This window comes from Gorilla gorilla, chromosome 23 (genome assembly GCF_029281585.2).
Source record: "Gorilla gorilla gorilla isolate KB3781 chromosome 23, NHGRI_mGorGor1-v2.1_pri, whole genome shotgun sequence".
NCBI classification, from domain to species: Eukaryota; Metazoa; Chordata; class Mammalia; order Primates; family Hominidae; genus Gorilla; species Gorilla gorilla.
In genome coordinates this window covers 48,108,733-48,135,773 of record NC_086018.1, presented here as the reverse complement: position 1 = coordinate 48,135,773, position 27,041 = coordinate 48,108,733, and the positions used below count along the sequence as shown (strand labels likewise).

Sequence of the window (27,041 nt, the reverse complement as noted above, 5' to 3'; positions counted from 1 at the left end):
AGGATTCGATCCAGTTGGACCCATTCCCACTAATCCCGTTTATCGCTTTAAAAGATAGTGAAGTTTGGGAGGTTTCTCAATCCACTAAAATGAGTTCTTGACTTCATAGATTATAGTTTTTGAAAATTATTTCTCATCCTTGCTTGATTGAAATGAAGACAACAGAAGATTGGCTGTGGTGGCTGGCACAAAATTAACCAACCCTAAAATACTAGTATAGCTTAAACTTTCGTTTATTGCTAAAAATTTATCACTGCTGTTTCCTGTGGGGGTGTGGTTGAGCAAAGTGTTTTGAGCTGCATTTATGCGTACTTGACACTTACGCATTTTGATCGAGGTGATTTAGTGGGCATTTTCACTGGGGCAGGGATGCTTGTATGTGTAATCTTACTGAAAGCTAATAAAAACTTACTAAAAGCTAATAAAAGCTTACTAAAAGCTTCTTGCTTGATGGAGACGAAGACAATAGAACATCCCATGGTCTGGAACCTGATGACTTTGCTCAAGTTTTAATGTGGGTTCATGGTTTAAGGAGCTGGTTTTTCAGAAACTTTAGTTTGAGCCTTTTTACAATGTGCACAAAGAACCCGTCGCTGTAGCTGTCAGGGTGCCAGTGTCTCTGGGCGACACACATTGCTGTGGTTTTTCTCTGCTTGGTGAGCAGAGATAAAGGGGGCAGCAGGACCGGGCCCACCAGCCATCCGGGCTGCCCACGCAAACCACAGGGCCGAATCCGGAGCCACCCAAGGGCCACACAGCTAAGCCGAGTGCGTGAATGCTTATGTGACCGTGTGAAGGAGATTCCCACCGTGTGACTGTGGGGGATGGAAAAAGCCTGCTTGGAAAGATGTAGAAGACCTTCGAGTAAACGGTTACGTTTCAGAAACAGGGCCTGCTCAGAATGTGTACTTGGTGGGATTCTATTCTTAGGGACGCTTCTTTCTTCTGAGATACCCGAGCTCTGTGGCGAGTGGCACAGGCAGGCCCCCTTCCTTTCCTAGTTGGGTTCTGACAGCTCTGAGGCAGTGGTTTACACAACCAACACGAAACATTTCTAGGATCCACCCGATTCCTCCCCTCATTGATATTCAGGAAGCAGCTCTCCTTCCCCTGCCTTCAGCTCAAGTTTGCTGAGCTTTTGTTTCATTTGTGAATACTTCTTGCTGGAAGTCCCTCACCCAGAGACCAGTGCTCCCAACGGCAGAGCAGCGGGGGAGGTAAGTGCTCAGACATTAAGCCGTTAAGTAGAGGCATGTTTTGCAATCTCTCGTTTAGCTACCAATTGGAGCAGTTTAATGTGCTTGAGTCCCCGGCGTGATGTGTTCATGGACGAAGTTGCCAATGGATGTTGTCAGGTGTTGCAGCTGGAGGGCCCAGATGGATCAATGAGGCATTTAAAGTGTAGAATCTCACCCTGAACCCAGACTATTCAGGTCCGTTTTTCTAGGAAAGTTATTTCTTTTTCACTTTTAGATTCAAGTGCTCATTTTCTTCTTCAAATTTAGAGCACTTCAGTATGAACAATATTTCTTTTGTTAAAAAATATTTCTTGGAAACAACTTATTGAAGTTTCTTCAGAGTGGTCAAAGCCAATGATAATTTTATTCCAGATAAAGAACTGGTGACACGTGGCTGTACATTGAGCACAGCTGTGGTGTCCCCAAGTGCCATGACCCAGGAGCCATTCAGAGAGGAGCTGGCCTATGACCGGATGCCCACGCTGGAGCGGGGCCGGCAAGACCCCGCCAGCTACGCCCCGGACGCGAAGCCGAGCGACCTGCAGCTGTCGAAGAGACTGCCCCCCTGCTTCAGCCACAAGACGTGGGTCTTCTCTGTGCTGATGGGGGTGAGTAGCTCTACACTAAGCCCTTGGAGGGCCACGAGCATCTGGTCCCTCTGGTGACGGACTGCAGCGCCCTGGAGCCCCAGGTGGGACAGAGAGAGCAACTCTCAGACTAACCCTGCTGCTGCAGAACTCTTGGATGCTGACGAGCTTGTTTTGCTTGTGTTTTCACAATTATTTTTATTAATTTATGGGTGTCTGTTGTGCCAGCCTTGAGCTGCTCCAGGCTGTGGCTTAGTCCCACCAGGGTAGGGACAGTCCCAGGGCCATGAATGGGCCCCGGGAGTCTCCATGACCCTCGGCTCTGGGGGCCCAGGGTCCTCCGAGGGGTCACCTGCAAAGGTGGGAGGAGGCGTCTCAGGCCTTCAGGTTGGCCCTCACGGAGAGAACCTCAGGTACCTCCTCCTCCTAGGGAGGGCCTCAGGGGCCGGCTGGGAGGGAGCTGGTGAACAAAGGAACAGGCCTGGGGTGGACGGGCAGCGCCAGATGTCCGAGGGACTTCCCTGGGGTCCTGGCCATTCCCTGCACAGTCGTGGGCACAGAGATGATTGGAGGAGCCGCTTGGGCCTGAGTGTGTGCAGCTGCTCAGAGCCATGCTGCAGGACAGGCCTCTATGCAGGGACCCCAGGTTCCGTGTAGCTTGGGCTGAGAATGAGATCCAGGCCGTGATTTCTCCCCTCCCTGTGCCCTGGCCTCTGCCGGCAGCCCCTGCAGCACCCACAGTGGTCCTGCCCACCTCCCGTGGCCTGAGCATGCCCCACCAAGACAGGCGTCCGCCTCAGAGCTGGGGACAGAGGCGGCTCCCAGGTGGTGGTGGCCATCTCCGGGCTCTGCCCTCCTCCGCCTGGTGCCCTGGACTTGGTCGCAGCCCCTCCCTTGCCCAGGCCAGATCCCCTCTGCCCCAGACCTCGCTTCCTCTGCCAGGACCCTGGGTCCCAGTGACCTTTGATACTGACTCCCCTCAGACTCACCCCGGGGGTGCTGTGCATGAGGGAGAGCCCCCTCCCCACCTCACCCCTGCGGTGCTGTGCGTGAGAGAGAGCACCCTCCCTGCCTCCTGCTAGGGTCTTCCCTGCTCAGGAGCCCCTGGGCCTGGAGCCCCAGCCTGGAGGGATCTTCTTCCAGATCTGGAAATTAGGTTCTGCAGATGGAGGGGGATGGGCAGTTGTTTTCCAGTCTCGAGTCTGGACCTGGGTGTGGGATCCGGAAGACTGCACACACAACATGTTGGGACAGGAGTATTTTGTGGGGAGAGGTGCCATTCCTTGCTCTAAATATTGGCAGATCCCCTTCCTTCTCTCCTCCAGATAACAGCGTGGGGGGTCCATGCTCCGACATGGCTGGGGGAGGCTGGTCCATGTCCTGGACTGCGGCGGGGCTGTGTCTGTCCTACAGGAGGAGTCCAGGATGGGCGGGTCCCAGGTGCATGTGTGGTTGATGCTGGGGGGCGTGGGTGAGTCACCAACACACAGACAGTGAAGCAGAAGTTGAAGAGTCAGGGTCCAGCCTGGGGACGGGGCGCGTTGTAACCTGGGATTCTGTCGCTGTCTTGCAGAGCTGCCTCCTGGTGACCTCGGGGTTTTCGCTGTACCTGGGGAACGTGTTCCCGGCTGAGATGGATTACTTGCGCTGTGCTGCAGGCTCTGTAAGCAGCTTCCTCCACGCCTCTGCCAGTGCCCAAGCTCGCCGGCACGTGCTCTGGTTTCTTTGTTCTGAGATGTGCAGGTTTCTGTCACCTGTACCTCATTCAAACCTCTTCATATGGGCCGGGCACAGTGGCTCATGGCTGTCATCCCAGCACTTTGAGGGGTGGAGGTGGGTGGATCACCTGAGGTCAGGAGTTCAAGACCAGCCTGACCAATGTGGCAAAACCCCGTCTCTACTAAAAATACAAAAATTAGCTGGGTGTGGTGGCGGGCGCCTGTAATCCCAGCTACTCGGGAGGCTGAGGCGGGAGAATCGCTTGAACCTGGGAGGCGGAGGTTGCAGTGAGCCCAGATCGTGCCACTGCACTCCAGCCTGGGCAACGAGAGTGAAACTTTGTCTCAAAACAACAACAACAACAACAAGAAAAAAACGAAAAACTCTTCATATGACTTTAGTTTCACGTAGAGTTCATCACCTTTGAGAATTACTGATGAAGCAGGCCTGAACCTTGCTCTGCAGACGCCTGTGCAGCGAATTGCGTGTTGATTCTGAGCCTGCGGCTGCGTCCTGCCAGAGCTGGCAGCATCTGCCCTCAGGGGACTGGGACCTGTGCCCCACATCCTCCCAAAGCTTCATGCTGTGTTTTTAGAACCTTACACAGTGCCAAGGCCGGTGGAGGCACCCACTGATCCTCAGAGCAAGGGAGGACAGAAAACCGCTGACCCCTGGTCCTCTGTGAACCCCGGCCACTGCCTCCCCAGCGTCCCGGCAGCTAGAGCACCATGCTGGCTGACCCCTGGGCTCTGGCCCACAAGCCGCGGACCCATGCCCCTCTGGCCCGCAAGCCGCGCGCCCCATGCCCCTCTGGCCCGCAAGCCGCGGACCCCACGCCCCTCCTGCTTCCGCTGGTCCCGAGCTCTCCCCTCCTCTCGCTTCCACATGCCTGCTGGGTCTCTGGCCCCTGCCCTTTCTCTAGGGACACTGTTGGTGACTGTCCCCAGCAGCGCCCCCGAAATGTCTTAAAAACAAAGTGGATGCCCCGCCCCGTGCTGTCCTGGGTCTCTGCTCCCTTAGAACAAAGCCCTTTGGGGCAGGTGACCCGTCCCACTCTGCTGCCCTATCTGGAAGCTTCTCCGTGGCCTTTGTCCTCACCATGGGAGCCGCCCTTGTCCCAGTGGAGCTGTGAGCTGTGCCCCTTCAGCCTCAGTGGCTGCCGGATATGGGCAAGTACCCACCCCCGCCCAGCCTTGGCCCCACTCGGCCCTGCCCCCGGCCTTTCTTCTCTACCCTGGGCCCTCGTGGCACCTGAGTGGGTGCTGAGCTGAGCCTGGCTGTCCTGGCCCTAGCTCTGCCCCTCGCTCAGGCCCCGACGGGGCTTCTTCTGCCTCCTCACCCAGCACTGCTGTGCTCAGCCCCTCAGACACCCCTGCCTGCACCCCCGACTCAGGGCCCGGGGTTCCATGGCTGCAGGAGCAAGGCCCTGCACGGCAAGGGCCACAGGCCTGGGCTGGCCCGACTCCATCCACCTCCCTGCCCCTGACGTCCCAACCTCCCTCCCTGGCCCTGGACTCCTAGCCTTGGTGTGGCCCTGTGGGGACAAGAAGGCTGAGGACAAGAAGGCTGTGGGACTCCTTTCTGCCTCCCTCAGACGCAGTCTTGCTCCTTCCTTTGCTCCTTCCTTCCTCTTTCTTTCTTTTTTTCTTTCTTTCTTTCTTTGACGGAGTCTTGCTCTGTCACACAGGCTGGAGTACAATGGCGCCGTCTCTGCTCACTGCAACCTCCACCTCCTGGGTTCAAGCAATTCTCCTGCCTCAGCCTCCTGAGTAGCTGGGACTACAGGCGCCCGCCACCACGCCCAGCTAATTTTTTTGGTATTTTTAGTAGAGATGGGGTTTCACTATGTTGGCCAGGCTGGTCTCAAACTCCTGACTCTGATCCACCCGCCTCAGCCTCCCAAAGTACTGGGATTACAGGTGTGAGCCACTGCACCCAACCTCCTCTTTCTTTTTTTTTTTGAGACAAGGTCTCACTCTATCACCGAGTAATCACAGCTCACTGCAGCCTCGAACTCCTGGACTCAAGAGATCCTCCCAGCTCAGCCTCTGGAGTAGTTGAGACTAGAGGTGTGAGCCACCGCACCCGGCTGATGCTTTTTCCTTTTTGGGTAATTTTCAGCAAAGACCAGGTCTTGTGCCTGTGTGAGTTACATTCTAGACTTCAAAGCTTATCCAGCTGGAAGAGCCTTCATTAACAAATATCTTTTTAGCACATCAGAAAAATAAAAACTTTTTTCAGAATAAATTATTTTGAAGTACCTGGGGGTTGGGTGCAGCGGCTCATGCCTGTAATAGCAGGGCTTTGGGAAGCTGAGGTGAACAGATCATTTGAGCCCGAAGTTAAGATCAGCTTGGGCAACAGAGTGAGACCCCATCTCAAGAAAAAATTAAAACTGAGAAGTACCTGGGGGCCTTCTAGTCAAGCCAACCCACTGTGTTGCATGGACTGGCAACACTGTTTTGTGAATATGATTCAGATCCTTCTGGAAGTGCAAATGTTAGAGTATCTCAGAGTCTCAGTTGCTCAGGTGAGCGGCGGGCTCATGGGATTCCGGTTTCATTCCAGTGCATCCCCTCGGCAATTGTGAGCTTCACCGTCTCCAGGAGGAACGCCAATGTGGTGAGTCCAGCTTGCACGCAGCCTCTGCCAGGGAGAAAGCCGGAGGGGCCGACAGACAGTGTGCCCATGTGTGCTTGTGTGTGTGCCCACAAACAGACGTTGTGGCACCGAGAGGGGCCCCCGAGGTTGCCCCCCAGACAGTAAAGCTCCTGCCCAGCCCAGCCTTTGCCGCACAGAGGGGAGAGCGGGCTGAGCACGCAGGACTCCCCACCATTATGTCCTAATCAGGATAATTTTTAGTTAATGGCCTGAAATGTGGTTTATCTGTTACCTTTTTTGTTTTATTATTCAAAGAAGGAAAACCCCTCCTGCCTTGTTTTTCAGATTCCCAACTTTCAGATATTGTTTGTTTCCACGTTTGCTGTGACCACTACGTGTTTAATTTGGTTTGGATGCAAACTAGTCCTGAACCCATCAGCAATAAACGTGAGTTCACACGAGCTTCGTGCAGACGCCTGACAGCCACAGCCCCACTCCCACGAATGGTGTCAGCAAATGTTTGTTGAGCTGGAAATAGGTGGTAAATGTTATTCACAGCTCGTGAGTGTGACGAACGTTGAGAGATTTATGCATCCAAAGAAAATAATTGTCTTTATTGAAGTCTCGTGATTCTGCGGGACAGATTTATTGGTAAACAATGTCTTTTGCCACGGTCCTTAAAAATTAACAGTGACATAATACCATGTTTCATCCAATCTGTGTAAGACAGTTGTTCAATGCACCTCCAAACAAAAATGTGAAATTGTGGGTGGCAGAGGTTGTGGGAGCCGAGATGGCGCCACTGCACTCCAGCCTGGAAGACAGAGCAAGACTCTGTCTCAAAAAAAAAAAAAAAGACAAAAATCCCAAAGGAAACCAGGACCTCATCCGAGATACTGCAAGGAGGGCCTCCTGCTTTGTGTGTGTGACATGTGGAATGCACTTGATGATTGGGGAAAGCTGGAGGAGCCTTGAGTATGTCCTGGCCACTCTCGTTGGGCAGGAAAAATGAGCAGACACAGGAGCACCCAGTGGGAACACCCACACTGCCTTTTTATTTTGTTTTGTTTTGTTTTTGAGGAGGAATCTCGCTCTCTCGCCCAAGCTGGAGTGTAGTGGCGCCATCTCGGCTCACTGCAACCTCCGCCTCCTGGGTTCAAGCAATTCTCCTGCCTCAGCCTCCGGAGTAGCTGGGATTACAGGCGTGTGCCAGCACACTCGGCTAATTTTTGTATTTTTAATACAGACAAGGTTTCACCATGTTGGCCAGGCTGGCCTTGTACTCCTGACCTCACGTGATCCATCCACCTCGGCCTCCCATAGTGCTGGGATTACAGGTATGAGCCACTGCGCCCGGCCTATGACGCTTCTTTATTAAGACGGAGAGCAGATGGGGTGTGGTCCCTGGGTCAGTGGCTTGTATCTGAACTGCTCAGAGGCAAGTTACTCACTGTAGCTATCGGCTGGCCCTGGGAGGAGCTGTCTCTTCAGGATCAGGAAGGAGCCAGAGGTCAAAGCACCAGAAATACAGAAAATAAAAGACAAGGTTAATGTCACACTTTTCTGAATTTTAGAGTTCTCCTTATGCTTTTGTCTTTTTGATCTGTCACTTTTTTTTTTTTTTTTTTTGAGACAGTCTCGCTCTGTCGCCCAGACTGGAGTGCAGTGGCTCCATCTCGGCTCACTGCAACCTCTGCCTCTCGGGTTCAAGCAATTCTCCTGTCTCAGCCTCCCGAGTAGCTGGGATTACAGGCGTGCGCCACCGTACCCGGCTGATTTTTGTATTTTTAGTAGAGAAGGGGTTTCACCATGTTGGTCAGGCTGGTCTGGAACTCCTGACCTCAGGTGATCCAACCGCCTCGGTCCCCCAAAGTGCTGGGATCACAGGCATGAGCCGCCTCCCTCTGCCTGATCTGTCAGTTTCTAAGAAAAGTGTTTCAAGTCCTTCCCCACCTCTGCTGATATATCTACATCTTCCTGTGGCTCTGTTATGACATCATATATTTCGAGGCTCTGTCTTTAGTTGAATGTGTTTCTGCACTCTTTCTTTTTTAAATGTATTTTAAAAATTGTCAGGCCGGGCGTGGTGGCTCACGCCTGTAATCTCAGCACTTTGGGAGGCCGAGGTGGGCAGAACACCTGAGGTCAGGAGTTCGAGACCAGCCTGACCAACATGGAGAAACCCCTCTCTACTAAAAATACAAAATTAGCCGGGCGTGCCGGTGGGTGCCTGTAACCCCAGCTTACTCGGGAGGCTGAGGCAGGACAATCATTTGAACCCAGGAGGCAGAGGTTGCGGTGAGCCGAGATTGCGCCATTTGCTCTCCAACCTGGGCAACAAGAGCGAACCTCCATCTCAAAAAAAAAAAAAAAATTGTCAGACAGCTACACTGACTTTTTAAAATGTATGCTTCTATGAATATTAACACACATATAAATTCATGTCACTGCCAATACGGTCAGGGCCTACAGTCGTTTCATTACCCTCCAAAAAACCTTATGTTCTCAGTGCTTGAAAATCATGCATGAAGCTACTCTAAACATTCCGTGAAGGCTTTTGTGGGAACAAGGAGTGTTCAGAATGGGGTCGGTAGACCAGAGCCCAAGGCCAAATCTAGCCCTGGCCTGTGTTTGTACAGCCTTTGCACTAAGAATGGTTTTAAAAACTAAAAGACCCCAAAGGCCCATGTGAGGCAGGAGAGTGTGCAGCCCACAGTGCCTCACAGCTGGCCCTGGATGGGAAAAGTGGGGACCGTGGCTGAGAGTCCTGCGCAGCCTGCCCGTGAGGTGGTCCAGTGGACGCTGAAGCGCGGTGGCGTGAGAAAGGCGGGCCCGGTGCTGAAGCGTGTGTGCCCCTCGGCAGATCAACTTCAACCTCATCCTGCTGCTCCTGCTGGAGCTGCTCATGGCGGCCACAGTGATCATCGCTGCACGGTCCAGCGAGGAGGACTGCAAGAAAAAGAAGGTGGGTGCAGCTTCTGACCCCGCAGGGCAGGGGGTGCAGAGGCATCACCCCAGGGTGAGCGAGGTGGGTCTCAGCGTCACCCTCGGAGGGCAGATCTGGGCTGCTCCAGGGCATTCCCATGAGACCCCTCTCTCCTGGGTCTCAGAAACCCCGGCCAGGAGGGGCTCTGGAGCTGGGTGAGGGGTTGGCGGCCACTGGCTATAGGGAGGTGAAGACAGATGCTATACCCTCCCCCTCCCCCTAAGCCTGACTCAGTCCAGTGCTCGTCCCCAGGGGATCACCAGGAGACACCACATCTGCTAAAAATACCTGTAAACACGTTTTCATATGCAAGGACAATGTGTGTGAACATTTCCTCAAGCCCGAAGACCCACGGGCGCCTCCAAGGTGGTCTCGCATCTACACGGCAGGCTGACCTGACCCACTGCCCACGGCGGCCGGATACCAGCAGCAGTGCTGAGTCCCTGTGCCTGTGCACCCGGGGTGACAGTTCTGTTTCTTCGTAGGGCTCCATGTCTGACAGCGCCAACATTCTGGACGAAGTGCCATTTCCTGCTCGGGTCCTGAAATCTTATTCAGTAAGAAAACTTCCCTTCTTTCTCTTTTCTCTCATACTCTGTCGGGGGTGACTGAGGCTGTATTAAACGTCACGTTTCGATTCCGAGTTGGCGAAGAGTTGGCTGTCTACACTGCATGGCAGCATGCGCCTCATCTGTGGAGACTCTAGTCTGTTATTGGTATCGTTGGTAATAACCTTCCTTATCGCGAAAGGTGCTGTTGGTGTCCTGTAATTTTTACGGGGAGTTTGCTACTGCCGTAGGTGAGTTGACACTGTTGTCCCCGAGGAATTTTTTTTTTTTTTGAGACGGAGTCTCACTCCATCAGCCAGGCTGGGGTGCAGTGGTGCGATCTCAGCTCACTGCCGCCTCTGCCTCCCAGGTTCAAGCAATTCTCCTGCCTCAGCCTCCTGAGGAGCTGGGACTACAGGCACATGCCACCACGCCCGGCTAATTATTTTATTTTTAGTAGAGGCAGGGTTTCGGCATGTTGGCCAGGCTGGTCTCGAACTCCTGACCTCAAGTGATCCACCCACCCAGGCCTTCCAAAGTGCTGGGATTACAGGTGTGAGCCACCGCACCTGGCCTCTTTCTCCTTCTTACTCTCAACTTTTCTTGCCTTGTACTTTGGTATAATTGTTACAAGCAGCACGTAACTGTATTTTGTTCTTTATCTTGTCATTCTCTCTCCCTAGCTTTTTGAATGTAGCCCATTTCCTCTGAGAGTTATTACTGATAAATTTCTACTTATTTTTACCATCTTTTGAGTTTTCCATTTTCCCTGATTTTGCCTTTTTCCCTCCTTCCCTGCCTTCTTTTGAATTGGCGGAGGCTCCGTCCTTCCTTTTCCCTCTAATTTTGGATGGGAAATTTTTCAGCATTCAGGTTGCCCTTCATATTCTAATACGCTCCTTGATAAACAGACCACGCGGGGTCTGTCCCCCTTCCCTCCGCCTTGGCCTTGTTTTCTAGCTTGTGACATTTGGTGACATTTTGCCTTTTTACTCCAACAATGGGACAGCCTCCTGTGTGCTTGACTGTGTCTGTGTGTGTTTCCCAGTGCCTTTGCTTCCCCTTATTTAGCATTTCAGTCCTCTCTTAGGTTCCATTTCCGTTCTGCTTCTTTTTTTTTTCTTTTTTTTTGAGATGGAGTCCTGCTCTGTTGCCCAGGCTAGAGTGCAGTGGTGTGATCTTGATTCACTGCAACCTCTGCCTCCTGAGTTGAAGTGATTCTCCCGCCTCAGCCTCCCGAGTAGCTGGGATTACAGGTGCCCGCCACCACGCCCAGCTAATTTTTGTTATTTTTAGTAGAGACAGGGTTTACCATGTTGGCCAGGCTGTACTCAAACTCCTGACCTCGCGATCCGTCTGCCTCGGCCTCCCAAAGTGCTAGGATTACAGGCGTGAGCCGCCGTGCCTGGCTGGGAATTCAGCTTTATTTGTGCATCTGGAGTTTTGTGCCTTCTGGACGCGAGGCCTGGCTGCCCAGGTCCCCTCTGGTCCCCAAGCCCTTGCTGGCCCGCTCCTTATGCCTGGCTTTCCTGCTGGCCACAGCTCTGTGTTTGCGCCTTACAGAGATCCCTCACGGGAGCAGGTTTTCGGGCGTGTGTTTCTTCCCCAGCCCTCCCTGAGTCTGGCGGTGCTGGTTGCGGCCCTGATGGTGCCGGGCAGATGAGTCCACAACCAGGACTTAGGCCAGCAGGGTTCTTGGCTTTGTCCAGGAAAGAATTCAAGGGCGAGCTGGAGGTGACAGACAGCAGCTTTGTTTGCAGTGGCAGTAGAGCAGGGCTCTCCAACCGGCAGGTGCCTCGAGCAGCAGCTCAGAGACAGCTCTGCCTCCTATTTATACCCACTTTTAAGTATATGCTAATTAAGGGACAGATTATGCAGAAATTTCTAGAAAAGGGGTGCTAACGTCCAGGTGGTTGGATCGTTGCCACGGAAAGGGGTGGTGACATCCAGTGTTGCCGTGGCAATGGCAAACCCACATGGCACGGGTGGGCGTGTCCTGTGGGAAGCTACTTCTGCCCCAGGACTGTTTTCCCGAGTCCCTTCGATGGGGTCCAGGGTCTGAGCACCGCCGCCTGCCACACTGTGAGGACAGGGAAGGGGGTCTGAGGGTCTTGGTTTTCTGCCCTCACCACTGTCAGGTCAATACCCTCAGTTTCTGTGGATAAAAGCAGCAGTGGGGGAAACACCTCTTTGGCTATTTTACTCCAGGAGGGACGTGAAAAGCCGCAGCTGAGGGCAGAGGGGGTCTGGGCCAGGTGAGGCTGGGGGTCCATCCAGGTGGGCTCCTCCACGGTTAGATCTGGGGCCAGCCCACCGGACCCTGCTTCTGGGGGTCCATGTCTGCACAGTGCATTCTGGGAATCTGGGGGTGTCTCCACTTCCTCATGAGCCGATGCTGTCCTGTCCCCTCCAGGTCGTCGAGGTAATCGCAGGCATCTCTGCCGTCCTCGGGGGTATCATTGCCCTGAACGTGGATGACTCAGTTTCAGGCCCACACCTCTCAGTGACGTTCTTTTGGATCCTAGTGGCCGTGAGTACCCCCTCTGGCCCGCCCACCACCGCTCTGGGCCACACTGCTCAGATCCTGCCTGGCTGGGCCCCGAGCTCAGTCTTGGTGCACTCAGACAGAGAGTCACCACAGAGGGTCCTTGCTGGCCCCCCAGTTCAGAAGAACTGGGGAGTTAAGGATTAAATGAGTCAAAGTATTAACTGCTTTTATATTAGTTTGTGTGATTATTTTATATTATTTTTCCTGAAAAAAATACCAATTATTTTTATTATTCTGATCTTTTTAACATATGAATGTCAGGCTATAGATGTTTATTATTCTATATAATTTTCTAATCTATAATGCATTTATATTACACTATGTGTTTCATACAATGCAGCATATTTCTGTTATTGCTTTACATTAAATGTTACCGCAGCAGATGTGTCACACAGCACCTGACATGCCACATGCTCAATACATGGGCATTGTTTTATTTATTTTATTTATTTATTTTTTTGAGATGGAGTCTCACTCTGCCACCCAGGCTGGAGTGCAGTGGCTCAATCTCACCTCACTACAACCTCTGCCCCTCCCCGGGTTCAAGCAATTTGCCCACCTCAGCCTCCCAAGTAGCTGGGATTACAGGCGTGGACCACCACGCCCAGCTAATTTTTTTGTATTTTTAGTAGAGACGGGGTTTTGCCATGTTGGCCAGGCTGGTCTTGAACTCCTGACCTCAAGTGATCTGCCTGCCTCGGCCTCCAAAAGTGCTGGGATTACAGGTGTGTTCCCTCAGAACAGTGAGTCTAGAGCAACCCCTCCACACCCCAGATCCCCTCACAGCCTGTAGCCCACCCAGAGCCACCACCCACCTGCCTCCGGACGCAGACCCCGCGAGGTTCTCAGCACCTTGCCGCGTAGTGGCCTGCACACTGGTGTTGACGGCCAGCCCCTGGTTTGTCTCATGCTGTGTGGATTTTTAGATTTTGCCCCTGCTCTCTTATGTGCATGAGCAGGAATGGTGAGCACCCAGCATCAGCTACAGGCTCCTCCTGGGCAGCAGTGGGGCTCTTCCTGAAGCTGCCGAGGCCCATGCCTGCCTGGGAGCCGTATGGCTGGGTGGACTGCCGAGAAGGGGCCCACACCTGCCCGGGAGCGGTGTGGCCAGGTGGACTGCCGAGAAGGGGCCCACGCCTGCCCGGGAGCGGTGTGGCCGGGTGGACTGCCGAGAAAGGGCCCACGCCTGCCCGGGAGCGGTGTGGCCGGGTGAACTGCCGAGAAGGGGCCCACGCCTGCCGGGTGGACACATCCCATTGGCAGCAGCTGTGGTTCAGCTCCCTGTGGGGGCGCATAGGCGCAGAGCAATGCCCCCAGGGCACCAGTGCCCGACCTAGTGGGCTGCTGAGGTGCTCAGAGAGGGAAAGAGACCCAGGCAGGACCGAGCTGGGATAGAGCCACACCCCTGGAAGGGGCAGGACCAGGGACAGAGAACTCACATGGGTGCCCACCCAAGCAGGTCTGTGACAGAGAGAATGACGCCTGCAGGTGTGTACAACTGACCCTGGGGTCTGAAACGCAGGGATTACATCCCGAAGGTGAGGGAGGACGGAGACCACATACCTCCAAAAAGTTGAGAATGAAAGGCACTTGCCCTACCCCCTTCCCTGTCCCTGCAGTCAGTCCTCATCACAGAGGCCCCTCCCATCCCGCAGACCCCTCCTGCCCCGGGGGTGGCTCTGCTCTCTCCATCTTCCCCGAGAGCACCCCCTGCCCATCAGGTGCTGCCTCCTGGGCGCCCCTAAATCCACCCACACTCCCAACCCTCTCTTCAGGGCAGGAGACCCCAGGAGGAGAGGAGAGCGCTGAGGCGTGCGTGGTGGGGGACCCAGCTCCACCTGCCTGAGTCTGGCCTGCGTGCGGCAGAGGGGCCCAGGCCCTGCACCATGGGCTGGAGGCAGGTGCTTGGGGCTGGAGATGGGGGCTGGGCTGCAGGCCTGGACCCTTCCAGGGCAGGGCCGTTGATTGAGCTGCCCCAGCCCCTATGGCTGAGCTTCCTGGCCCTCTAGGGCAGGGGCCAGAGTGGCCATGCTGGGTGAACGGGGAAACTCCCGCCCTCCCATGGCTCACTGGGGTCCTGAATAGGCCACCCTGAAGCCACCATCCCTTCCTGTGCCCTCACTGCTGCTTACAGCTAGAAGGCCCCTTCAGAAGCACCAAGCCCAGGAGAGACCCCTGTATTGACATCTCAGCCTCCCTGGCCAGGGCCACACCCACCTCTGCAGCTGGCTTGGGGCCTTTGCACTGGCAGCCCCTCAGCTCCCCAGTCTTCTCCCTGCTGCCCAGGCTCCCCTGCTCGGAGCCCATCTCTGTCCTGCTCGGAGCCCATCTCTGTCCTGCCCACCCTCTCACCACAGCCCCTGGCTGATGCAGCCCCCTCCCCAGCAGGCCGGGCTGGGGTGCTGGCACCTGGACGCCTTCGGGGGGATGAAGAAGATGAAGAGCATGCATCCTCCGTCTGCCCACATTGTGCGGAACTAAGGCAGGCTCCTCACAATAAGTGGGAAAAGGGCATTTCTTGGTTATAAAAAGGAAGAGGTGCCCATCCAACAGAGGAACCTGCAGATCCCCCTAACCCAGTGAGTCAAGTCAGCGTCATCAGGAAGGGGCAGTCCACACCCTGGGGCACTGCAGAGTCTCCTCCGAGGCTCCCCAAGGCTCATCGTGAAGAAATCCTGTCCCACACGGAGGCCCAACTGCAGCTGATGGGCTGCACCCCCCAGAAGCGACCAGGTAACAGAGGTGACAGAGGCTGAGGGACTCCCCGATTAACAGAGACCCACAAGGAGACTACGAGCTCAATGGCAGACTGAATCCGGATCAGGAGCAAACAAACAAACAGCTCTAGAAATAACATGACCAGGGCCAGGTGTGGTGGCTCATGCCTGTAATCCCAGCACTTTGGGAGGCCGAGGCGGGCGGATCACTTGAGGTCAGGAGTTTGAGACCAGCCTGGCCAAAAAGGCGAAACCCCGTCTCTACTAAAAATACAAACATTAGCCGGGTGTGGTGGTGGGTGCCTATAATCCCAGCTACTCAGGAGGCTTGAACCTGGGAGGTGGAGGTTGCAGTGAGTCAAGATCGCGCCACCGCACTCCATCCTGGGTGACAGAGCAAGACTCCATCTAAAGAAAAAAAAAAGGAGAAGAAGAAAGAGAAATTATTAAAAAATTAAAAAGAAAGAACATGATGAGGACAACTGGAAGAATCTGGGCATGGACCACATCGGCCCCACGTGGAGTCTCTCGGGCGTGGTCCTGCTTTGGGTGTGTGCAAGAGTGTGCCCTGGGCTCAGCCACCACTCTCAGGTGTTCAGGCATCAGGCTATCTGGGAGAGCTGGAGAGAGCACAGATGTGAGTGTCAAGGACTCTGGTGATTTTGGGGCCTCAGATGCCCCCTCCACTGCTCTTGCAGCTTTTCTACAGGCTTAAAATTTTAAACCAATGGTTGAGGAACAGAGAGCACACAAAACCTCTGAGAGGCTACCCCTGCTTCCCTGTGGACCCGTCCCTGCCCCAGCTGCGCCTTTGGGCACTGCACCATCCCCCCGCCCCCCACAGCAAGCCAGCCAGGCAGCCTGGATGGAGGGGTCACTGGTGGGAGGGCACATGTTTGGAATTCGACTTCTTGGACTATTTCCTCTAAAATCTTTCCCTTTTCTTTTCTCTTAGTGCTTTCCAAGTGCCATTGCCAGTCATGTGGCAGCAGAGTGTCCCAGCAAGTGTCTGGTGTGTGAACCCCTCAGCCCTGGGTGCCAGGGACCCACCGAGCGGGGCCAGGGCCTGGCCCAGCCCTCCCTTGGTGCCATGTGACCAGGCTCCAGCCCGAGAGAGCGCAGTGACTGGGCTGCAGGGCCTGCACAATGAGGAAGGTGGGGTTGTGGGAGGCGGAGGCTGGCCCGCCCAGCAGGGACTGTTCTCAGGGACAGGCAGACCTGAGCAAGGTGGTGTAGACGCTGGAAGCGCTCTCTATGCCTAACCCGTGGAAGGAGACCAGTGTCTGAGCATCATCTGCACCTCCTAAGGCTGGTCGATTGTTTTTTTTGAGACGCAGTCTCGCTCTTGTCCCCTAGGCTGGAGTGCAATGGCACGATCTTGGCTCACTGCAACCTCCGCCTCCCGGGTTCAAGCGATTCTCTTGCCTCAGCCTCCTGAGTAGCTGGGATTATAGGCGCCTGCCACCATGCCCGGCTAATTTTTATATTTTTAGTAGAGACGGGGTTTCACCATGTTGGCCAGGCTGGTCTCGAACTCCTGACCTCAGGTGATCCACTCACCTCAACCTCCCAAAGTGCTGGGATTACCGGTGTGAGCCACCACGCCTGGCCAAAACTGCCACAAACTGGCCGCAAACAATCGAACTGGTCGATTGTTAATGACTGCTGCCAAAATGTGGGCCCTGAGTGCTTTGCAAGGTGACTGCCCACGCTTGGCATGAGTGAAGGCTGTCTCTGAGACTTGATGGGTCAAACAGGAAGATTTGGGGTGGGTTAAAAGGACAGACTTCAGAGCAGTGAAGGAGGTGACCCATGCGGAAGGGCTATTTTTTCAAGAGTGGAGAATGGCAGGTAAATGTTTTTTGTTTCTTGGTTTTGTTTGTTTGAGACAGAGTCTTGCTCTGTCACCCAGGCTGGAGTGCAGTGGCACGATCTCAGCTCATTGTAACCTCTGCCTCCCGGGTTCAAGTGATTCTCTTGCCTCAGCCTCCCAAGTAGCTGGGACTACAGGCATGCGCCACCACACCCGGTTAGTTTTTGTATTTTTAGTAGAGATGGGGGTTTCACCATGTTGGCCAGGCTGGTCTCGAACTCGTGACCTCAGGTGATCTGCCCTCCTTGGCCTCCCAAAGTGCTTGGATTACAGATGTGAGCCACCGTGCCTAGATGGTAAATATTTCAAAACTTGTGGCACTGTGCTGTGAATGAAAAGGCAGGCTGGTCACGCCTGTAATCTCAGCACTTTGGGAGGCCAAGGTGGGTGGATCACAAGGTCAGGAGTTGAAGACCAGCCTGACAATATGGTGAAACCCTGTCTCTACGAAAAATACAAAACAATTAGCCAGGTGTGGTGGCGCATGTCTGTAATCCCAGCTACTCAAGAGGCCGAGGCAAGAGAATTGCTTGAACCCAGGAGGCAAAGGTTGCAGTGAGCAGAGATTGTGCCACCGCACTCCTGCCTGGGCTACACAGCTAGGCTGCCTCTCAAAAAAGAAAGAAAGGCAGGCCGGGCGTGGTGGCTCACGCCTGTAAACACAGCACTTTGGGAGGCCGAGGTGGGAGGATCACCTGAGGTCAGGAGTTCAAGACCAGCCTGACCAATGTGGCAAAACCCCGTCTCTACTAAAAATACAAAAATTAGCTGGGTGTGGTGGCGGGCGCCTGTAATCCCAGCTACTCGGGAGGCTGAGGCGGGAGAATCGCTTGAACCTGGGAGGCGGAGGTTGCAGTGAGCCAAGATCGTGCCACTGCACTCCAGTCTGGCGACACAGCGAGACTTGTCTCAAAAAAAAAAAAAAAGAAAAAGAAAAAAGAAAAGGCAGAGGTTTCAGCAGGAGTCATGCAGGGAACCAGCTTGGGACTATGCCCATGAGTGCCCGGCCATGCCCGCCCCCCCCAGCCCTGGCCACGCCCCCTGTCCTGGGCTCCCAGGCTCTAGCTGTGGTCCTGCAACCCATGCTTTTTTTCCAGGTGGAGGTCCTGATTGCCATAAGCAGCCTCACGTCTCCGCTGCTGTTCACAGCCTCTGGATATCTGTCATTCAGCATTATGAGAATCGTGGAGATGTTTAAAGATTACCCGCCAGCCATAAAAGTGAGCTGTATTTTATTTGAGAGCCCCCCAGACATGTGGTGCTCTGCGTGTCGGCCTGGCCCTTGCTGGCTTTGCCTGGGACTCTGGGGGCGCTGGCTCCAGGGACAGCTCCAGGAGGCACCTCCTCCGCTGTTCCTGGGCAGCGGTGACCGTGCTCCCCAATGCCAGCCTGGCCCCAGGGCCTCGGGGCCTTGATTCCGCCCTGTATCTGGGGCCACCACCTGCTTCACAGGGACCTGGGACCCCCTCTGTCCCTGAGCCCATTTTAGAATCTGTCCTGGGTTTATGAGACATGCTTTTCGGATTTGCATCAGAACTGCATTGAGTTTAACAGGTGAATTTAAGGAGAATTCAAAGTCCTGTTACTTTGAGCTGACCCAGTAGGAGCTTGTCTCCAACACGACTTCTGAGGCTCAGGCACGTGTAGCTAGATGTATTTCTTAGATACCTAGTGTTTTTTTGTTTTTTTTTGTTGTTTTTTTTCCAGTATAAGTGGTTTTGCCACCCAAATCATTAGAAGACCTGTATTCAAGCTGTTTGCTCCAGGTCAACATGCGTGTGCTGATGGGGGATGGAGTCACTGTCTGATGGGGGGATGGAGTCACTGCCTGATGGGGGATGGAGTCACTGTCTGATGGGGGATGGAGTCACTGATGGGGGATGGAATCACTGTCTGACGGGGGATGGAGTCACTGCCTGACGGGGGATGGAGTCACTGCCTGACGGGGGATGGAGTCACTGCCTGATGGGGGATGGAGTCACTGATGGGGGATGGAGTCACTGTCTGATGGGGGATGGAGTCACTGATGGGGGATGGAGTCACTGTCTGATGGGGGGATGGAGTCACTGTCTGATGGGGGGATGGAGTCACTGCCTGATGGGGGATGGAGTCACTGTCTGATGGGGGATGGAGTCACTGATGGGGGATGGAGTCACTGTCTGATGGGGGATGGAGTCACTGTCTGAAGGGGGATAGCGTCCTCGGCCTCCCACAGGTGCTGGGATTACAGGAGTGAGCTACAACACCCGGCCCAGGGTTTTTTCTTCACTTCTCTTGTGTTTGCTTCGCCCACTCCTACTCCAATTATTTTGTTTCCTGTGAGATTTAATATATCTCCCACTTCATGTTGTCTTACAATATGCATATAATTGTTCACGATTACAAGAGACAATATTACCACCCAGGGGCCATCTCCTGAGTGAGCCTGAGGCTTCCCTTTTATCTTCAGCACGCATTCTGCTAGCAGGGGACGGCCACATGCATCGAAATTGGCCCCTTTCTGTGTGGGGTTGTCCTCTGGGTTCGATGCCCCATTAAGTTTAATGGTCTCTGGTTGTATTCCATTTTAGGGCTTGGTGCTTTTTTTCTTTTTAAAATGGTATTTTTTGAATATATAAAATATTTATGTGGTTCAAAAGCCAAACTATAAAAGACGAGCTCAGAAAAGCTGTGGTCTCATGCCTGACTGACCTGCTCCTCTTATGGGCAACCAGATGATAATTTTTTTTTTCTTTCTTACAAAATAGCTTGTATACTAGAATCACTACTCTGTACCTTGCCTTTTTTTTTTTTTTTTTTTTTTTTTTTTTTAAGATAGAGTCTCTCTCTGTCTCCCAGGCTGGAGTGCAGTGGCACAGTCTTGGCTCACTGCAACCTCTGCCTCCTGGGTTCAAGTGATTCTCCTGCCTTAGCCTCCGGAGCATCTGGGATCACAGGCATATGCCACCACACCCGGCTAATTTTTGTACTTTTAGCAGAGACAGGGTTTCACCATGTTGGCCAGGCTGGTCATGAGCTCCTGGGCTGAAGCGATCCGCCCACCTTGGCCTCCCGAAGTGCTGGGATTACAGACGTGAGCCACTGTGCCCAGCCATGTACCTCGCTTTTTAATTATGTATTTACTTATTTTATTTTTCAGAGACAGGGTCTCACTCTGTCGCCTGAGCTGGTCATGAGCTCCTGGGCTCAAGCGATCCGCCCACCTTGGCCTCCCAAAGTGCTGGGATGAGAGGCTCCTGCCACCGTGCCCGGCCCCTTGCTTGTTTTTTTAAACTTAATAATTTATCCTGGTGTTTTCTCGATACCCAAGGGGATCAGAGCTCTTCTGAATTCCTTCATTGCTCCTGACTGCCCGGTCAACCCAGCCAGTCCCTAGTGATGGAAACTGAGTTATTTCCAACCGTCTGCTACTATAAATAACTCCTCCATGAACAACCTGCACGCATCTTCCTTTTGAATCCTCAGCGCATCTTTAGGACGTCCAGCTAGGAGAGAGACTGCTGGGTAGAGGGTAGGTGCAGCTGTCACGCTGATAAATCTTGGTGACCTCCTCAATGGGGGCCGTCCACCTTCCCTCCTGCCAATGGCGTGAAGGTGCTCACTTCTCCACAGCCCCCCCCCAGAGGGTGTCACGCTGGGGTTCGGTGACACGGGTGGGAGCACCTCCGTCTCAGCGTGGGTGAGGACGAGGACCTCTTACACAGCATGAGGGCGTCTGCATTGCTTTTTCAGTGGACTCTGCTCATGTCTCCTGCCCATTTTCCGCTAACCCTGGTGCCTGGGGAGACCAGCTCCATCTGTGATGGAGGATACAAATGGTGGTCTCAGCCTGGCGGCTATTTCTTGTTCTGCTTGTTGTGATTTTTGTTATGTGAAAGCTATTTTTTTAAATAGTTAAATTGATTAATATTTTTCTTAATGGCTCTGGATTTTTTTTTTTTTTTTGAGACTGAGGAAAGCATAGGCTTTGCAATAAATGGTGTCTCAACAACTGAAGAGCAAAGACCACATGGGGCCCTTGCCTTTACCATCCTCCAGGGTAAACTCCAGCTGGGAACACAAGTACCAGACTTTCTAATAATGACTTAAAATCCAGGCCGGGCGTAGTGGCACATGCCTGTAATCCCAGCACTTTGGGAGGCCGAAGCAGGCAGATCACCTGAGGTTAGGAGACCAGCCTGGCTAACATGGTGAAACCCCGTCTCTACTAAAACTACAAAAATTAGATGGGCGTGGTGGCGGGTACCTGTAATCCCAGCTACTGGTGAGGTTGAGGCAGGAGAATCGCTTGAACCTGGGATGTAGAGGTTGCAGTGAGCCGAGATCGTACCACTGCACTCCAGCCTGGGTGACAGAGGGAGACTCTGTCGCAAAAAAAAGTTTTACGTTAACTTGAGAAGAGCTGTTCATTCTGTTTCTTCTCTTATTTTTTGTAGCAGTGACATTGGATAGATGTTTGGCTCTTTTGTGTGTTAACATTTAGTTGCTTTGTTTTTCTTGAGCCAACACGGGAAAGCTATCCATGGGCACAGAGGGTTTTGGGTGCTCCGTGGTCACTCTCTGGCCCCCTGCATCCTCGGCTGCTCCCTCCATCCTCTTCCCTGCCGAGCTCACCACTCTGCCTCCTGCCCCTTCCTTCCTAGCAGCTGGGGCTCAGGGGTGAAGCTGTTGGGGGTCTGTGCCCCCATCCCCCCAGGACGGCTGCCCCCTGTCTCCTCTGCTCAGGATCCTGCTGACACGGAACGGTCAGCACTTCTGCCTCCCGCGGACGGTCTCTCTGGCTCTGGGACTGAGCCTTGCGCGTGTTGGAGCAGGAGGGGTGGAGCGACTTGACCACTAGCAGCCAGCACTGTCCACAGGGCCTGGCAGTGGCTCGGTCACTTTTATTCCTGTATGTTGAACACAAGCTGATGGAATTTAAAGCAGAATTGACCTCATTAATTGAGCTAGAATGATTATCATCAGGTTGTTGAAATAACAATGCGTTTGGGTTACTGAGGCTCCGACTCGAGCCCTGGCACCTGCTCTTTGTGAAGGCCGCGGGCACGAGGGAGCTTTGGTCTCCTGGGCTGGAGGGCGGCTGGGCCACTCTGCTCACACCTCCTTCTGCCTGCAGCCATCCTACGATGTGCTGCTGCTGCTGCTGCTGCTGGTGCTCCTGCTGCAGGCCGGCCTCAACACGGGCACCGCCATCCAGTGCGTGCGCTTCAAGGTCAGCGCGAGGCTGCAGGGTGCATCCTGGGACACCCAGAGCGGCCCGCAGGAGCGCCTGGCTGGGGAGGTGAGTGGCCTGCAGGGGGAGGGGGCGCTGGGGAGGTGAGTGGCCCACGGGGGTGCCCAGCCAGGGAGGTGAGAAGCCTGTGGGGCGGGGGGAAGCTGGGGAGGTGAGTGGCCCACAGGGGTGCCCAGCCGGGGAGGTGAGTGGCCTGCAGGGGGAGGGGGCGCTGGGGAGGTGAGTGGCCCACGGGGGTGCCCAGCCGGGGAGGTGAGTGGCCTGTGGGGTGGGGGTGGTCGCTGGGGAGGTGAGTGGCCTGCGGTGGGGGCATTGGGGAGGTGAGTGGCCCACGGGGGGGCCCAGCCAGGGAGGTGAGAAGCCTGTGGGGTGGGGGCACTGGGGAGGTGAGTGGCCCACAGGGGTGCTCAGCCGGGGAGGTGAGAGGCCTGTGGGTTGCAGGGGTGCTGGGGAGGTGAGTGGCCCACAGGGGTGCTCAGCCGGGGAGGTGAGAGGCCTGCGGTGGGGGCTCCTGTCCTGGTGAGGGCCTCCGAGGGCCACATGACGCAGCCCTCGAAGATTCATTGTGCCACTTTGTATTTTTAAAAACACCCCAGAAAAACCCCGAAGAAGTAAAATGTCTTTTTTTTCTTTTTTTTTTTGAGAAGGAGTCTCACTCTGTCACCCAGACTGGAGCGCAGTGGCGCGATCATGGCTCTCCACAACCTCCGCCTCCTGGGTTCAAGCAATTCTCCTGCCTCAGCCTCCCGAGTAGCTGGGACTACACGCACCCGCCACCAAGCCCAGCTAATTTTTCTATTTTTAGTAGAGATGGGGTTTCACTATGTTGATTAGACTGGTCTTGAACTCCTGACCTCATGATCCGCCTGCCTTGGCCTCCCAAAGTGCTGGAATTACAGGTGTGAGCCACTGCGCCCAGCCATAAAATGTCTTTTAAAAATACAAACACAAAGCCTAGGTAAACCCAGACCCATCCCTGGGAAATATTCTGGACTTAATGCTTTCAGATTTGCTCTTAGAGACACAGAAGAGGGCTTTGTGAGGACTCCCACAGGTCCTGAAGTTTCCTTCCCTGGCCTCTGGTGGGGACGCGGTTCTGCAGGGAAGGCAATGCCCACCCAGCCTGGCATGTGGGGCTCTGTAAAGCTGGGGTGTCAACAACTTTTGGCTGTCACCGCCTGAACAATGTTCCCCCGGGCCCTGCCTACTGTCTTGCTGCCCCCACAACTGAAAGGCAGAGGCTCAGTGTCTTCCCCCCACCGAGCTACGGGTCCTGGTTGTGCTCCCCTGGGCAAACCTGCCCGCTGACCCTCAGGTGCAGTGACCACTAGGACTGTCACCTTGATGCCCAAACACCTGGGCAGCCACTCAGCGGGGCTCTGAGTCCTGTCCCACCTCTAGGCCACCCTGGGTGGACCAGCCGCTGCTCTTGCCCTGCACTCTGCCCTCCTGTGTTCAGCACACCACTGGCCTCAGAACCTCGGTGCAGAGCCTCCAGTGCCCGCTAAGTCCCAGAGGACGCTCTCTTGCCCTTGGCTCGTTTCTCAGCTGACCCCGTCGCCCCCACCCTCCACCCTCCCTACTGCTGTTCCCTTAACCTGCCTCCTCAGCTGCTTTGCTGCCGTTTTTCCTGGCTGTGGTCAGTCTCCCTGCTAGGACGGCAGTCCCTGGGCCTGAAATGAGACCCTCCTGGGTTTCTGTTGTGACCAGCAAGGCCCAGAGTCAGACGCATGAGGTGCTCTCCCCAGATCCCAGAACTGCTGGTCCCAGGGGCTCAGGGTGGGTGGCTGGGGCTCAGGGTGGGCGGCTGGGGCTCAGGGTGGGCGGCTGGGGCTCAGGATGGATGGCTGGGGCTCAAGATGGGCGGCTTGGGCTCAGGGTGGGCGGCTGGGGCTCAGGGTGGGCGGCTGGGGCTCAGGGTGGATGGCTGGGGCTGAGGGTGGACGGCTGGGCTCAGGGGCTCAGGGTGGGTGGCTGGGGCTCAGGGTGGACAACTGGGGCTCAGGGTGGGCGGCTGGGGCTCAGGGTGGGCGGCTGGGGCTCAGGGTGGACAACTGGGGCTCAGGGTGGACAGCTGGGGCTGGCGCTGTCCTCCCTTTTGCCTGGAGGCATCTGGTTACCTCTGCCTTAAGTGTTTTCTTCCTCGGCCGTCAGGCACATGCCCAACCTTGGGCGGCCTCCCCCCTCTCCCCGCCCCAGAGCCAGGGCAAGGGGCCGAGTGAAGGGCTGCTCCATCCCAGGCTCGGTAGAGACCGTGTGTGCAGGGGCGGGGATGCAGGCGTTTCTGGGACACTGAGGGAGTGAAGGCCTTTATCTCTTTCCACAGAGGCCCAGGGGTTAGTTTCCCCACTTCCTTCACATTGGAAGAAAACTTCTGAACGCTGGCTGCTCGCTGCCTGTGGTCGAGTGGTGTGTCCACCTTCCCGCCGCACAGGTGGCCCTGGTGAAGTAACACCTTTCCTGTCTCGGTTGCAGGTGGCCAGGAGTCCCCTGAAGGAGTTTGACAAGGAGAAAGCCTGGAGAGCCGTCGTGGTGCAAATGGCCCAGTGACCCCCAGACGCGGAAACCTGGTGGCAGCGCCCAGCCTGGCCCCAAGCACGGAAACGCACAACACCTAATCGCCCTGAGCTACTGCTTCTAACACCTCTTTTCCCTTGTGTGAGGGCAAACCAGGCTGCAGGTGGGGTTTTCACTTCCTAGAGTAGTTTAATTTTAAAATAGGCCAATGTTGGCTAGTCTGTGCCTCAGTCAGATCAGTCAGCTCCGAGTGGCTCCCGTGTCGTAACAGCAGGAGCATGGCCGCAACTTCCCAGGCCGAGTAAGGGCCCCCGGCTCGGCCTCTTGAGAGCCCCACCCCTGAGCTGGCCCCAGCTCCTCTTCCTGCCTCTCTCATGGCTTAGGCTGGAGTGGGCTCTCTGGACCTGACCGGGGGTCAGACTGTGGGTCCCTGCGTCTCCTGCCCACTCTGACCGGGCTTCCTCCCTCCACGCTTAGGGTCTGTCCCGGGTGCTCAGTCAGCCCAGTGGGATCTTACCCACTTCCCTGCAAGGTGCACCTGCCCCAGGCTCAGGCTGCCCAGCGGCTCTTCTTGGACAGTGAGAGCAGGGCTGGGCGCCTCTGTCCTGGCCCGGGAGCCGCAGGGGCCCCTCCTCCAGAGCCTGGGTGCAAGCGACACAGGCTGCCGCTGCTCTCCCATGTGAAATCCACACCAGTCCACACCGGGTCGCCTGCCCTGTCTCCCTACTTAGACCCAGTCATTCTAGAGGGACCCGCCGCCACACTGGCCGGCCCACGTCCTGGGCACGGCCCACATCCTGGGTGCTGTCATGCCCAGCTTGGAGTGCCACATGGCCGCTGCCCACGTCCCGGGCACTGTCATGCCCAGCTTGGAGTGCCACGTGGCCGCTGCTGTGACAGGCAGTGTTCTTGGGGGTGGGGCTGCATCTAAGGCTTTGTAAACTGGCTGGACCATGTCTCCCTGGCCCCAGTGACCGGGGGAAGCTGAGCCCCTCCCTCCTGTGTTTGCTCCCATTACTCAAAATGCAGGACAGATCAGGTCAGAGCCCAGGAATTCTCACAGGTTCACCCAGCGCCCTCTACCTCCTAGCAAGTACTTTGTCTTGATCCTCACTGAGAAGGCCCCAGGGCAGCGGTCTTCTCCATCTCTGCTGTTTTGGGGTCTTAGGGTACAGCCCAGGCGGTCACTGCCCACCTGCCAGGCTGCAGGGACAGTTGGGTGTGAGAATAACACTGGCTTTGGGTAGTGCCATGGCCAGGAGTGGGTTTCCCTGCGTCTCCTCGTCCCGAGGGCGCCTGGGTCCTCCCAGCTGACACGGCAGTAAATCCGCAGTGAGTTGGGATGACTGTGAAACTGGGAATGCTGTTACTTTGGTAATTACTTTCCAGCAGGTGTTTTCCTTCACAGTGGTTTTGTTTCTTTCCTTCTGATCTGAGAAGACATGAACGTTTTCTCTTCACTGCCGTGGGGTGTATTGACTGGTCCCCCATGGGCTGCTGGAAAGGCCCGGAGATGCATCTGTGGCCTGGGGCCATCAAGATCAAAGAACCAGGAGGCCTGGGAGATGCAGCTGGATGGGGCGGCCTGCAGACCCTGCCAGGGGGTTTGAGGACACTCCCAGGTTTCCCACTGCGGAACAGGAGTGACTCTGGCTGCCAAGATACCTTCATGGTGTTCATGACAAGTGGAATCATTATTTTCAACCATTCAAGGGGGATGCAGGCAAGACACCTTCCCAGCTGCTCCTAGAGGGGACAAGCCAGGCCCTCTCTGCAGTCCTCGGCAGCTCCGGAAGGACACAGTCAGGGGCCGGGCAAACACTTTGGCCACGGCCCCAAACAAGCACCACCGTGGGAGAGGAGAGGCCGCTGTCACTGGCACCGGATGCAGACCCCACCCTGTCTGCAGGCCACCCCCACCTCCCTGCAGCTTTGAGGCTGGTGGGGTCTGCTCCTGGGAATGGGGTGGGAGCCACAGGGACGGCACGGGGCGGGCTGATGTCTTCTTGGGGGCAGACCAGAGAGCTTAAGTTTCAGAATCAGAATTAGGCACTTGGAGCGTTTTTGCTGGCTTGCACTTTCTTATTTTAGAGCGCTTTAAAAATCCGGAAAAATGGGGTTTAAAAGAACTCTTTCAATCTACATTTTTGTTTAATACGCTTGAGCAATAAACGCTGACTTGCAGACGTGGCTGTGGCTATTTAATATTGGGTGTCAGCAGCTCACTCAGGTCTAAAAACATCGGGACACAGGGAGGAGGGGCGGGTGGAGGGAGGGCCAGCTTTTCACTCACTGATTTGTGTAACGCCTAGAGGCCAGTACTGGGGGCTGGTGAGAGCCCAGTGGCATTCCCCGGGGAAGAGGGAGGGAGCTGGAAGGGAACCACCCCCGCCAGGGGACGCTCCCACTCCCCCCCTTCAAGTCCCCCACCACCTCCTTCAGAGTCGGGGCAGAACCTCCCTTTTGGGGTGTCT

General features: G+C 55.2%; 1 protein-coding gene across 2 annotated transcripts; it reads left to right on the top strand.

The window, feature by feature from the left end:
- The first annotated feature begins 713 nt into the window (after window positions 1-713).
- Window positions 714-26,751, top strand: MLC1 (modulator of VRAC current 1). Of its 2 annotated transcripts, none has more exons than XM_055374468.2 (12): window positions 714-1,217; window positions 1,611-1,846; window positions 3,399-3,488; window positions 6,113-6,166; window positions 6,491-6,592; window positions 9,009-9,110; window positions 9,617-9,688; window positions 12,093-12,209; window positions 15,900-15,956; window positions 17,915-18,037; window positions 21,934-22,098; window positions 24,526-26,751. In XM_055374468.2, exons 2-12 carry the CDS (start codon window positions 1,670-1,672, stop codon window positions 24,598-24,600), a joined length of 1,134 nt encoding a protein of 377 aa, XP_055230443.1. In that variant the 5' UTR covers window positions 714-1,217; window positions 1,611-1,669; the 3' UTR covers window positions 24,601-26,751. The 2 variants fall into 2 exon arrangements, with proteins under 2 accessions (XP_055230443.1, XP_055230444.1); XM_055374469.2 differs by having other exon boundaries at window positions 715-1,433.
- Window positions 26,752-27,041: the final 290 nt, after the last annotated feature.